The 14005-nt window shown below is 34.4% G+C and overlaps 1 protein-coding gene across 17 annotated transcripts in view; it reads left to right on the top strand.

The window, feature by feature from the left end:
* Sec31a (SEC31 homolog A, COPII coat complex component) overlaps window positions 1–14005 on the top strand; it is a 62672-nt gene that overhangs the window by 33372 nt on the left and 15295 nt on the right. For 5 of the 17 annotated variants that reach the window (XM_071614375.1, XM_071614374.1, XM_071614377.1 and 2 more), the window contains 9 exons: window positions 194–269; window positions 712–890; window positions 2573–2699; window positions 3636–3781; window positions 5668–5841; window positions 8753–8926; window positions 11193–11285; window positions 11976–12099; window positions 13533–13874. In XM_071614375.1, the coding sequence (XP_071470476.1) occupies window positions 194–269; window positions 712–890; window positions 2573–2699; window positions 3636–3781; window positions 5668–5841; window positions 8753–8926; window positions 11193–11285; window positions 11976–12099; window positions 13533–13874 (1435 nt within the window). The remainder of the gene's footprint in view (window positions 1–193; window positions 270–711; window positions 891–2572; window positions 2700–3635; window positions 3782–5667; window positions 5842–8752; window positions 8927–11192; window positions 11286–11975; window positions 12100–13532; window positions 13875–14005) is intronic. The other 12 variants (XM_071614380.1, XM_071614379.1, XM_027939788.2 and 9 more) reach the window with 5 other exon arrangements.

Here is a 14005-nt window from a genome sequence, read left to right as displayed (position 1 = left end):
TCTATAATGAATGTATACACTGAGTTTATTGAACATTATTTCTGATGACTTTGAATTTTACTTATAATTATATAATAGGGATTGATACTTCCGGAAGTCATAGATTTTTGTGTAAATTTAAACATGAGAACTTTTCTGGAATAACTTCCATGGGTTCATTTTGGCTAACATGATGCCTTTTCCATCTCTTTAGCACATTAAAGAAGAAAAACATGAATATGAATTTCTACCCTCCTCTGGGGGAACATTTAATATCTCCATCAGTGGGGGTAAGTGCCTATTGGTTTTATTTTAATATTTAAAAAAAAAAAAACAAAAAACTGAAAGCAAATGGCCCAGAAATTTAAGTTAGAAATGTTTGTCAAAGATGGTAGAGAGTTGAGAAAGAACTTGGTTACTATATACCATATGTAATTGGTGCTTTCAGAAGGATGGTACATTTTGACACCTAAATGATCTTTATTAATCCACTTAGGTAATCTGTAAATAGTGTTATTTTATGTGCTTCTTAATATATTTCTACAGATCTCTTCCTTAAATACTTAAATACTAACAGTTTGTGTTTGAAATTTAATCCTCCAGTATTAAAAAATTAGCATTGTGTTCTCAGTTCATGTCTATGTATAAAAATTTATGTGTGTACTTTTTTTATTATAGCTATTTTTGATAACAAGCCCTCTTTAATATGGTTGTATTGTTTCCTTGTTGCAGATATTGATGGTTTAATTACTCAGGCTTTACTGACGGGTAATTTTGAGAGTGCTGTTGACCTTTGTTTACATGATAACCGAATGGCTGATGCCATTATATTGGCCATAGCAGGTGGACAAGAACTCTTGGCTCGAACCCAGAGAAAATACTTTGCAAAATCCCAAAGTAAAATTACCAGGGTATGTTATTTTCAAAATAAATAAACAGTAACATATTTATGGTTGTATAAGTAATTCTCTATTATTGTGGATAATTGAGATTCAGAACACAGTAATGAATTTTTAGAAACCCATCCATAATTTTTTGACCCAGAGATAGTTTTTGGCATTAGTGTGATTATTCCAGTTTTTGTTGTTTCTGTGTAGAATTTAAAAACTAAACATATTTTCATATTCTGTATAAAGGTTTAATATAAAAAACTTTAAAGGTTAAATTTCTAGCACCACCTAATTCTAACAGTATATTAGTGCAGAGCTTTCCCTATATCTTTCCATATAGATAGGTAGATATATGTGTATGATTTTTTCTTTTTTCAGTGCTGTGGATTAAACCCACGGTCTTGCATACACTAGGCAAGTGCTTTACCACTGAACTACACCACCCAACACTTTCATAATTCTTTTTTTTTTTTTTTTTTAATTTCAAGACAAGTTCTCACTAAATTGCCCAGCTGGCCTAAAACTCAAGATCCTCCTGAGTAGCTGGAATTACAGGCATGCACCACTACATCTTGCTATGTGTGTGTGGTTTTGTTTATATTGTCACTAACATTATAAGCATTTTCCCACATCATTAAAGATTCTTACAAAAAAATTTAATTACTGTATATTATTTTATGGGAAGGATGTTAGGCATATTCTAATGTTTTCCTCATACAGGTAACCACCATTATTTGTACAGTGATTAAAAACCTTTGTTATGCCTAAAAATTGGTGCACATATCTGATTGATTACCTACAGTACTAGGAGAGGAATTTCTGGCACAAATGGCCTAAACATTTTTAAGACTCCTGCTTGATATTTCTTTTAATATCTTAAAAAAATATAATTTTTGTGGAAATTATTTTCTGTAAAAATTGTACCAGTGTTTAGTCCCACCAACATTGTTTGCTATCAGTCTCCCAGCCTGAGCTCATGTTATTCTCTCCCTGTTATGTTTTAGCATACTGCCTGCTTTCCAGTTTCTTACTCACTTCATGTTTATTTCTCCCTGGATCTTTGTACCTGGTTTTACTTTCGCTTAGAATGCTTTTTTCTTTTTTAGGTATACATGGCAGTAGAGTTGTTTTTTTTTTTTTGTTTGTTTGTTTTTGAGGGGTATCAGGGATTGAACTCACAGGCACTTGACCACTGAATCACATCCCCAGCCCTATTTTGTATTTTATTTAGAGACGGGGGTCTCACTGAGTTACTTAGTACCTTGTTTTTTTGTTGAGGCTGGCTTTGAACTTGTGGTCTTCCTGCCTCAGCCTCCGAGACACTAGAATTATAGGTTTGTGCTACCGTGCCCCGTAGTAGAGTATATTTTGACATATTATACATACATGGAACTTTCCCCTTCTTGATGAAGTTATTTCCTGTTTGTCTTTCTAATTATCTCTCAAAAATCTACATTAGACCAGGTCACATCTGCCTGTTAAATGTTTTCATCTCATTGCTTTGTAAACTGTTTGTTGGTGATTTTCTTGTTTTAAGGAAAATAATACTGTTTGTTATGTCCTTTGGTTCCAGAATATACTTCTCTTTGCTGCTGCTTAATTTGACATGAAGTTGTTGTTTTGAAAAATGATTGCTTATCCAGACTTAATTTTCACTAATATACTAAACACTTTCAATTTTACCTTTATTTTTCTTGCCTAAGCTCATCACTGCAGTCGTGATGAAGAATTGGAAAGAGATTGTTCAATCCTGTGATCTTAAAAATTGGAGAGAGGCTTTAGCTGCAGTATTGACTTATGCTAAACCAGATGAATTTTCAGCCCTGTGTGGTAAGAAGTAAACGTTACATTTTACTATATTACATATATGACATGGTAATTTTATTGTAATTAAAATTATTATAATGAAATTAATGACAAATTTTATTAGGAATTACATTCTTCCATTATTTTTAAAAATACTATTTAGTAAGTCTGATTTCAGACCAGAATTGGAAACTTGCTTCCTACTTACTAGCTATAATTACAGGAAAAATTATTTTCTAATCTCAATTTACACAAAAGCAACTCTCACTTAATAAATGTTAGCTATGATAAAAATTAATCAATATAGGTGCAGTGGCACATGTTTGTCATCCCAGCTACTCAGGTGGCTGAGGCAGGATGATTTCAAATTGGAGGCCAGACAGGACAACTTAATGAAACCCTGTCTCAAAATGAAAAGTAAAAAGGGAATTACAATATTTCAGTAAAAATTGTCATATATAGCATGACTAAATTGGTGGGGTAAGGAATAAATATTATTTGCAAGAAAAGAAGCTTAAGACTGCTCACGTGAGTAAACAACAGTTTGCTATCTTGAAATATCTTTTGCTTTTGTGAATATGAAAATTGTAAGATACTAACTGTATTTTCACAAATAATTTATAGCAGACCTAGCTGCCATTGATAAGACTATTCTAAATGTGCCACTAATAGTTTTGTGTTCATGTATTTGTTTCCATGTTATTTTTTTCTAACATAATTGATGGAAATCAGTTCTACAACTAGATATAGAGTCTTATGAAATTGATTATTATATATAATTTGTCATCCACTTCCATTCATTTAGCAAATAAATATTTACTGAGTATTTAGAGTGACTTTATTTCTCCCTGTTGCTTATTGGTTGTGAAATCTAAATCTCTGAAAGTATTGAGCTGCTCAGAACCCTACGTACAGATTGTCTTGGGTATAATCTTATGATGTTTTCCTCTTGATTTGTAGATCTTTTGGGAGCCAGGCTTGAAAGTGAAGGAGATAGCCTCCTGCAGACTCAGGCATGTTTGTGCTACATTTGTGCAGGGAATGTAGAGAAACTAGTTGCATGTTGGACTAAAGCTCAAGATGGTAGCAACCCATTGTCCCTTCAGGTTAGTATTTTTGAACAAAAAGGTGCTTACTTCTTGATGTTTTCTTTCATCTTACTTATGAGCAAGTTATATTCTAGAAGTCCTTTTGTTCTATAAAATTATTGCTTTAACCCTACTTATTTACCTTCTGGAAGTTTTTTTCTTTTTTTAATCTTTATTTTTATGTGGTGCTGAGGATTGAACCCAGTGCCTCACACATGGTAGGCAAGTACTCTGCTGCTGAGCCACAATTGCAGTCCCTAGAAAATTTTTACTGGATAATTATATGCAATCTTTGAAGAAGCAAAGTTTGAGATAATAGTATAGTAAAATGGGGTTGCAGCTGCTTATAAAATCAAGGTTATGATTTGGCAGTTTATTGGGGGAAGCAGGTGAAAGGAACACTGAAAATAGCCATAGGGTTCCTTCTTTTTCCTCACGATTCTTTTGCCTTCATTGACTCCCTTTGCCTTGAGCAAGGAAAGAAGCAAGGATTAAGGAATAGGAGACATCCTCAATACCAATCAAAAGTCTTCATAGTTAAGGGAAAAAGAAAGTAACAGGTAAATGGAATTCCCTGTAGCACCAGTACCAGGCAAGAGAGGAAGTAAAAATTGGTGACTGTTCTCAGGTACTGTGTAAATAAATATATATATATTTTTTCCCCCCCAAAGAATTTAACGAGCAGAGTCTCACTATATTTTAGTGTAATATTTCTTTTCCTCTCTGGAAAGAGATTTTATCAGTAAAATTGTTGCTTTAAAGATCATTCTGTTGAAACAAAAAATCAATTAGGACACCAAGATTTTCCAAGTACTTCTTAGAGAAAAGCCCTGTTTTTTACTTTTTAGCTTGTGTACTTGTAAAGGGCAAGTGGGTAGGACATTCTTATGCCTTCTACCTGGAGTTTGGCTTACGCTTGCAGAAAGAATTGGTATTGAAAAGCAACTTGAGGAACTTGAGTCACAATAGTATTTTAGTCAACTTTGCATTACTATAATGAAATATATGGGATAGTAAAGAGAAACTGTTTTGACTCATGGTTCTGGAGGTTTTGGTCCAAAATTGGATAGTCAATGGCTTTGGGCCTCTGGCAAGGGTAGCACATACTCCAGGAATGCATGGCAGAGCAGACCACTTACAGAATGAGCCAGGAAGCAAAACAAAGTCCCTTTTCACAGTCCCCTTCAAGGGCATGCCCCAATGACCTGCAGACCTCCCTCTTAAAGGTTCCACAACCTCTCAATAGCACCACCCTGGGGACCAAGCCTTCAATACATGGACTTGTATGTTCTAGAACTGTGTGGGCATGACTATCTAGTTGGTAAAGCACTTGCTTAACATGTATGATAACTTGGGCTTGCTTCCCAGTACAGCAAAAGAAACCAGAAAAAACAAAAGACAAAATAAAATTATAAACAGTACAGACACAATAAAATGTCTGCAAGGCTCCAAATCAGGCTCCAAACGATAGCATATACCAAGTCCCTTTGGAGGTCATGTGCCCTTGTCTATGAGTTATTTCATAGTAGTAATAGTTTTAGAGGATAGATGGTAAAATGTTTTCACTCATAGTTCCTCTTTTGCATGCTAGGAACTTTGAATATCTGCCTGTTTTTTACTTTGTGTATTTGTTTGTTTTAGATTACAAGTATTTGGCAGCTTAAGGATGTTTGGGAGAAGGTGGTGACCTATACCCTGTCCATGAGTAAAAAGAGACCTTCTTTCTCCTTACTTCTATTTCAATTACCTACATAGTGGTCAGCAGTTATTTCATATATTTAAACAAGGATCTGAATAGCTGCTATACTTTCAGGAAGTTTTGGAAATCAGTAACTGTTGTTTCCTGCTTCCTCTCATATGCATGGTCTTGGTATCTCTCACACTCCCTTCCTTTTCTCACTTAGGATCTAATCGAGAAAGTTGTCATCCTGCGGAAAGCTGTACAACTCACACAAGCCATGGACACTAGTACTGTAGGAGTTCTCTTGGCTGAAAAGATGAGTCAGTATGCCAATTTGTTGGCAGCTCAGGGCAGTATTGCCGCAGCCTTGGCTTTTCTTCCTGACAACACCAACCAGGTAATTAGGATTAACAACTTATCTTCTTTCTTTTAATGTATAAATGAGTAGAGTCCGGTAGATAGCACTTGGTATTAAATATATACATACTAGTAGGTGAATGTTATGGAGCAGTTGAATTACTATCACCTAACTATAGGTAAATGCTATTGATATTCTTCAAGGATCATTTTAGATGTATCCATGCTGTGTCAGAGAGAGAATGTTTTGAGGTATGATAGATCCCTTTGTATTTGTAGTACTTTAGGACTGAATGAGGAAATGACCAACTTGTCGTTTCTAAAGCTAATTCTTCATATAAGATTCTTTGTAGGGGGCTGGAGTTGTGGCTCAGCAATAGAGCGCTTGCCTAATATGTGTGAGGGTTCGATCCTCAGCACTACATATAAATAAATAAAATAAAGGTATTGTGTCCATGTATAACTAAAAGAAAAAAAAAGATTCCTACAATCTTTTATGTTGAAAAGCTATAAATGTTAATTCAGACAAATGAGATTGTTAAAAATTTTAAATTCCCGTGTGTGTCACCCCAAATATTAGTGATGAAATTCATTGTGCATTTTGTTTTAATTTGATACTGTTTATGGGCAAGAATATTTTTTAAGTATTCGAGGTAGGGTAGACTCTATTACTTCTAGTTTATTGTCCTTATTTGATATACAGAGAAACTCAGACTTTTTAATATTTGTTTTAATTCAACAAGTGACTGGGTATAGACTAATGATCAGATTGCCAAGTTCTTGAAGGCTTTAAAATAGTAAATGCGATTCCAAAAGTAAAAATACTGTGATAGAGGTAGTGATGCTATGGGAACACCAGAAAGGGAAAGTTTAATCCAGAGCATGCATGGTAGGGCTTGAGGAAACTTGTCCATAAGTAGGATATTTATGTTTGTATTTTATGTCTGATGGAGCTTGATTTGGAGCCTTGCAGACATTTTATTGCATCTGTACTGTTTATAATTTTATTTTGTCTTTTTTTTTTTTTTGCTGTACTGGGGATCAAGCCCATGTCATCATACAAGTGCTTTACCAACTAGATAGTCATGCTTACACAGTTCTGGAGCATATATGGAGGTTTTCTTTGTTTGTTTGTTGTCATTTGTTTTTAGTATTTTATCTGTTCTAGGGAATTATCAATAAGCTTTATTAAGTAAAAATACACGTACACTCTGTAACTGTGTGGGTATGACTAACTAGTTAGTTTTATATATACTTAACTGTAGGATTCAGCGCATATCCTTCTAAATTGTTAATAGGAATATTAGATAGAACAGAAATATATGGTGACTTTTCCACAATAGTTTATAAAACCCTTATTTAGTAAGGGCTCATTGTTAGGTTGAGATAAAAGACCCTTTATTTTAAGATAAACTTCATCTGAGACCTTTAGATCATCTGGTCTTAAGAGTAAATGTTTTATTTTTAGTATGATTTATAATCACATGCATGTCTGATACATTATTCTTAATCTTTTCTTTGGACTTTAAAGGATATTCTTTAAGCAAATGGGCATAATATTGATGTTACTTCCTCTTAAATATCAATAGACCCTGCATTTTCTGAAGAACATGTCAATACTTTGTGTTATCATTGTAGTATATAATTCTACCATTGAACATAAGGATACTCTACCACTACATTTCCAGCCCTTTTTTAATTTTTTTATTTGAAACAGGGTCTCATTAAGTCTCCCAGGCAGACCTCAAACCTCCAAAGTTAGTGGGATTACAGGTTTGCACCACCATGCCTGATAATATCTTGAAAGTAAATGGCCACTTTAAACCTTTTACAAATTTATAGGATTATATATACATTTTTTAGAAGTGTATTGCTTTCATATCTACGTTTCAAGAAATTACCATTATAACTTGATAAGAGGTGATTTATTTTATGCAAACATCATCGCAAAGCAAGGTGTAGAAGCTCAGCTAGATTTATTATTGTTCACGCGAGTAAATACCTACCTCAATTATTCTTTTTCTTTTCCAATATAAAGTTTGCTGAATGTACAAGAAGAGTTTATCACTTAGGATACAGAAATTTTTTTTAGGGGTTGGAGCGAGGGAGTTACCTGTAAACAAAGACTATATTGATTTGATCCAAAAAATAAAACTTGAAACTATTCTTGAACTAACATAAAAAAAAGTCTATTGTTTTAAAAAGATAGAGAATATATTGTTCACAGGATATGAGTTGTTTATTTTCTATATACTGTAATTGATGAGGACATGGATAATATCTTCATGTTTCTGAGAAGTAATATGTACATGGGAGGAGGGGATAATATTATTTCTAAAAAAAGATATTAAAAATATTTCTGGAATATTTTAGCATATTGCTTTTTTTTAAACACCTGGAACATATATATGGTCGATATATATGTTAACTGTATATATAATGGGTAACTTGTAAATTTGTATAATTGTAGATCTGTACAAGCTACAGATCTAAATTTGATGTCTTACAGTTTTTTTAAATATTTATTTTTTAATTGTAGTTAGACACAGTACCTTTATTTATCTATTTATTTATCTATTTTTATGTGGTGCTGAGGATCAAACCCAGCGCCCTCACGCGTGCTAGATAAGCACTCTACCAGCTGAGCCACAACCCAGCCCTGATGTCTTATAATTTTAGTATATTTCAAAAATATCTTCTTTTGCTGGGCCAGTAGGTTTCTTCTCTCAGTTAAATTACAAGTTGTACTATATGTCATGGATGTTTAGTGCCAGTCATATTAGAAACATGAGTTGAGTCCTCAAGTGTCAGGGTCTGTTGTAGCATTCACGGCATGTGAACAAAAAGTGAATCTCTTGAATGATTAGATTGCTTTAAGAAAATCAGCATGCTATCATAAAGTTGACTGAACTTTATTTGTTTTGTTTTCTTCCATTCATTGCTTTTTATAGCCAAACATTGTGCAGCTTCGAGACAGACTTTGTAGAGCACAAGGAGAGCCAATACCAGGACAGGAATCACCTAAAATTCCTTATGAGAGGCAGCAGCTATCTAAGGGCAGGCCTGGACCAATTGCTGGCCACCCACAGATGCAAAGAGTTCAAACTCAACAATATTATCCCCATGTGAGTAATGTAGTCCAGATGAAGTGGGAACATTTATGCATTTCAATTCAAATTGATAGTTTCAGATTGTTGGTTAAAAGATCTTCTGATGTGGTTAAAGTAGATAACATATTGTGTTAACAGTTATACTTTCTAGATTCTTGAAAGTGGTATTTCTTATCTGCATATGAAAATCCTTTTAATCTATTCAAACAGATTATAATTTAGATATAAATTAGGTTTAAGCTCTCTAGGGAAATTTGTTGTTTCTCTCTGAGTTAGGCTTTCCTTACACATGTACCTCTCTCTGTTCTTGAAACTTCTATTTGATTCATCTAACAAGCTTTAAGTAGCAGAATTAATCCTAATAGTGATTTAATTTTATAAACTATTTTTAGAAAGTAGCCTTTTTAAGCATTCTTTCTCCATTAATAGCATAGTTTACTTTATTTTCTCTATCCATACAATAGCTAATATCCAGAATATGAACTTTTTTTCTTTTGGACAACTTGAACAATAGAATAGTGAATTTACTGAAGGTTTATGAAGTTGGAGGTCACATAGAAATGATTAATAATTTTTGTTTTTATTTAAATAACTGATATTTAAAATATGGTTGTATTGTCTTTTACTGTTTCGTGTAAAAAATTATATATTTCCAGACCAACAGATAGCCTTCATGTCCTTAAATGAAAAGTTTTTTCCTTAAGTATCAATTAGTCTTGATTGATAGCAAAGATACCCTGCCTAATAGAGCAAATTGGTGATAGGATTGACAGGACCTTTTTATATTTTATCCCAAAGTTTAATATAAAATCATAGAAAACTTTTGTTATTTAATCAGGACAGATTACATTTGTATATAACTATTAACTGCCAAGAACACTCTATTTTTTAATTCATTTTGTTTATCAAGACCTACTGTGAGTACCTAACATTGTTCTAGTAATTGGAAGTATCCTGGTGAACAATTTACACAAAATCCCTATCCTTGTGGAGATTGTATTAGAAAGTCTGTGACATAAGTGGGGCAGATCAGATGATGGCTAGGAAAACTGAGAGGCCCGGTTGTCAAGCAACCACCAGAGTTTTAAGACACGAGAGTTTTAATTTCTTAACATTGTGTGGCTGCTTAATGGCCAAGTTTGGATTACAACTTTCAAGCACTCTGTATTTAGGCTAGACTGTCTCTCAGGTTACTGAAGTAAGGTAAGTAAACTCTACATTGGGAAGAGAGAATGTTTACTCTTTATGTCTTTGGGTTCATCTGTCTTTCTGGGAAAAGGTAAAAACATTGGAGGATTTTTGTTACACTTTGATTTACCCATCTTATATTTTAAGAACATAAAAATAAATTGTACCATAAGTCAAGCAGTGGTTTTCAGGATTGAAGCTTATATATGCTGAATGAATGAAGACAAGTGGCTTACAATTTTAAAACAAGTTTACAGGCAGGTAAAGGTTAAAAGGGAGGCTAGATTAGTAGGAGTTTCACTCCCACTTCAACCAGCACAAGGTCGATTGCATTTATTTTTATGTGTATATTGGAGTTTCACTAAAGATTTACATAACAAGAAGGATTTTAATGACTTGAAAAATAATGGAAAATCACTAGAGTTCAGAGTAAGCAATATGATATGGTATAGAAAACACTATCCTGGGACTTGGGAGACCTGGAATTGGTCCAAGCTTCATGACCAGTGAGTTGTACGGATCTTGACAAGCCCCTTCACAGCTCTGGGCCTTGCATTCTTAATGATAAAGGGTGGGAATTATTCTGGGTGATCTATAGTATTTAGCTTTAATATTCTCAATGATTGTGTGGTTTTTAAGCCTTGCATGTGACTAAGGTGAATTTTGTGGCTCTGCTGAAATAAAAATAAAAAAAGGAGCTTATAAGCAGTATGTTTACAGATTACTAGTAGCATGGGTACTATTAATGCTTCAAAAATCACTATTTTACTCATTTTTTAGAATGTCTTTCTTACCCTACTTATAGGACCTCACTTTCCCTACTTATTCTTGATGCTTGAATGGCATTGTTTCTGTGTTTTGATTTAGTTTTCATATTGATTTTTTTCATGCCTCTCCCTCCCAGTTTTGTTGTGATTATTTTTCTTTTGGAATCCCAGCTAAATTGAAAGCAGTTGCCTAATATATATTCCCTTGCTACTTTTACTTTTTGCTTTGCATCTAGCTATTAATACCTTTTGAGTTTTCTTACCTTCTTCTTTTAATGTTTTCATTTTTTTATTTTCTGTGATTGGTATTTCTTTGTTCAATTCAGGTTAGAATTGCCCCTACTGTTACTACCTGGAGTAACAAAACTCCTACTGCCCTTCCCAGCCATCCACCTGCAGCCTCTCCCTCTGACACACAGGTATATCCTTCATTATTCCTCTTTGAGCAGGACTCTGCTCACCTAAATATATGTGGTTTTATATCTTCTACCCAACTTCCTCAATTTACCCCACCCTTATTCTGCATCCTATTTATTGCATTTTACTGCTTTTAGGATGCAAGAGACAATATTTAAGGCAATATATGTCCTTATCCTACCTCCACTTTTGCAGTTCTGAATTGACCTGAGCTAAAAAAAAATATCAGTGATTTAAATCTGATTTTTACCAAAGACTTCTTTTTTTCTTTCTTCTTCTTCTTTTTTTTTATTTTTTTAAATTTTTTTAGCATTGCAGAAACTGAAGAAAGCTAATTATAGTATTTATATTTATATTTGCTGAGTGTGGAGTAATGGATGGAAATTTGTAGAGATGGAAAATCCTGGTGACTTACCATCAATTTATTGACACTATGAGGCTGTTAGCATCTTTTGTCATTCATTACAATTATTTTGGATCGTCTGATCTTTAAATCATTCAGAGTATATTGCTTAGAAAATATGGTATCCTGTAGATAGTACATGCAAAATGCAGTGCTTCTTACACAATAAAGTTGTGGGGGATAGTTTTCTAAATAAATATGGAATCCCATTTCAGGGATTATAAAGCCATCTGTTAAGGTTCTTTGTCTCAAATGTAATCCTCGTTTTTACCATTTTTTCATTTTGTAGGGAGAAAATCCTCCACCCCCAGGTTTTGTAATGCATGAAAATATTAATCCAAATGCTGCTACTCAGCTTCCTACATCTCCAGGTCATATGCACCCCCAGGTACCACCTTATCCACAGCCACAGCGTAAGTAATGTGACCCTGAAGTCTTGATAGCAACATGTCTTATTTCATGTAGTAACTATTTACTCTGAAGCACTAAAGCCAAGGCCAAGTCAATTTTGACAAATAAAGTAAGAACCATTCTGATAGGAGTCCTGAATAGGAACTCCTTTCTAGAAGAGGGGTTCTAGAGAAACATGGTTTCCCTAAGAGGCATCCTGAATCAGCATGCTTCTATTATTATAGAAGAACTTCTGGTATTACTCTTTTGAAACAGTTGCCTCCTGTTCTGAAGCTATTATTAAGACCTGTTAAAGGGAGTCAAGTGTCCTATGATTTTGGTATAAAGAAATAGAATTTTAAAAACAATTTGGCACATATTCTTTTCCTTCAGGAATGATGACACAAACCATTTTGGAAGATTGGCTTCAAGGGACATTTGTTGTTTTTTTCCATTGTATTCATTTAGTGTTATAGACTTTGTATTTTTAAGTAGTTTTAGGTTCACAGCAAAATTAAGCAGAGAGTACGTTGTGCCCACGAGGCACAATCTCCCTATTATCTACATTTCCCACCACAGGAGATTATTTGTTGCAGATCAGTTAACCTACATCAGTGCCTTGTTATCACCCCAAATTATGTAGTTTACATTAGTGTGTACTCTTGATTTTGTACCTTCCATGGGCTTTGACAAATGTATAATGATATGTATCTACTATTGGCATGTTTTTTTTTTAATAGAAAAGAGTAAGAACTAATTCTAATGAGTGTGTTCTGTGCTAAAGTAGTTGTTCTTATGAATACAAATTTGATAAAACCTTTCACTCGTGTACTCAGTATAGAAGTGCTGTCTTCACAGTACTTCAAGATTCACTCTATAGAGGTTCAAAAGTACTCCTGGTTACCTAGAATGTGATGGTGTTAAAATCCCCCTAATCTGTCCCCCTAATCTGGGTCAGGGATAAAACCAGGGAGGTCTTAAAGGACCACCAAAATGCTGATACTCACTCGGGTTGAGTACATCTTGCATAGTTCCATCTGGTGGTTAGTGGGTATAACTGCAATCTTCTCACAGAAACAGTGAAATTAGAAAAAGGTCTTCTAGCTCTTCGGTTCAAAGATTTTCATAATCAACAGCAGTCTGGGTGTGGCAGTTTTCAAATACTGGAGCTAATGATTTTGAGCATATTTCGGGCATCTGAGCCTCAGAAAGCACAAGTTGTTTTTGTTGTTGTTTGGGGTTTTTTTACTGTGCTGGAGATAGAACCCAGGGCTTCATATATTCTAGGCAAGCACTGTACCACCAAGTTACACCCCAGCACATAAGTGTTAATTTTGGGTTTTAATTTATAGTAATGATTAAAATCATTTCCATAGAATGATAATTTTTGGTTTTCTGTTGCTATCTGAATAAATTTGTAACTAATTAAAATTTCTGTTTCTTCTCCCTGGTATAGTTTATCAACCAGCCCAGCAGTATTCCTTCGGAACAGGGGGGTCAGCAATGTATCGACCTCAGCAGCCTGTTGCTCCTCCTGCTTCAAACGCTTACCCTAACACCCCTTACATATCTTCTGCTTCTTCCTATTCTGGGCAGTCTCAGCTATACACACCACAGCACCAGGCCTCTTCACCTACCTCCAGCCCTGCTGCTTCTTTCCCTCCTCCCCCTTCCTCTGGAGCATCCTTCCAGCATGGCGGACCAGGAGCTCCACCATCATCTTCAGCTTATGCACTGCCTCCTGGAACAACAGGTACACTGCCTACTGCCAGTGAGCTGCCTGCGTCCCAAAGAACAGGTCTGCGCTTAAAGGGCTTTGGTTTGGCTCCCTGATGTTTTTTATGAACAGATGGGTGGATGGAGGGGCTATTATTTCTGTTTGTAAACTGGGTAATATGAAGTCTTGAGTTTTTGTAACAAATTCTAAAA

Source organism: Marmota flaviventris, chromosome 7, assembly GCF_047511675.1.
Source record: "Marmota flaviventris isolate mMarFla1 chromosome 7, mMarFla1.hap1, whole genome shotgun sequence".
Taxonomy (NCBI): Eukaryota; Metazoa; Chordata; class Mammalia; order Rodentia; family Sciuridae; genus Marmota; species Marmota flaviventris.
The sequence above is the reverse complement of the archived record's forward strand: the minus strand, read 5'-3'. Positions and strand labels throughout refer to the sequence as shown.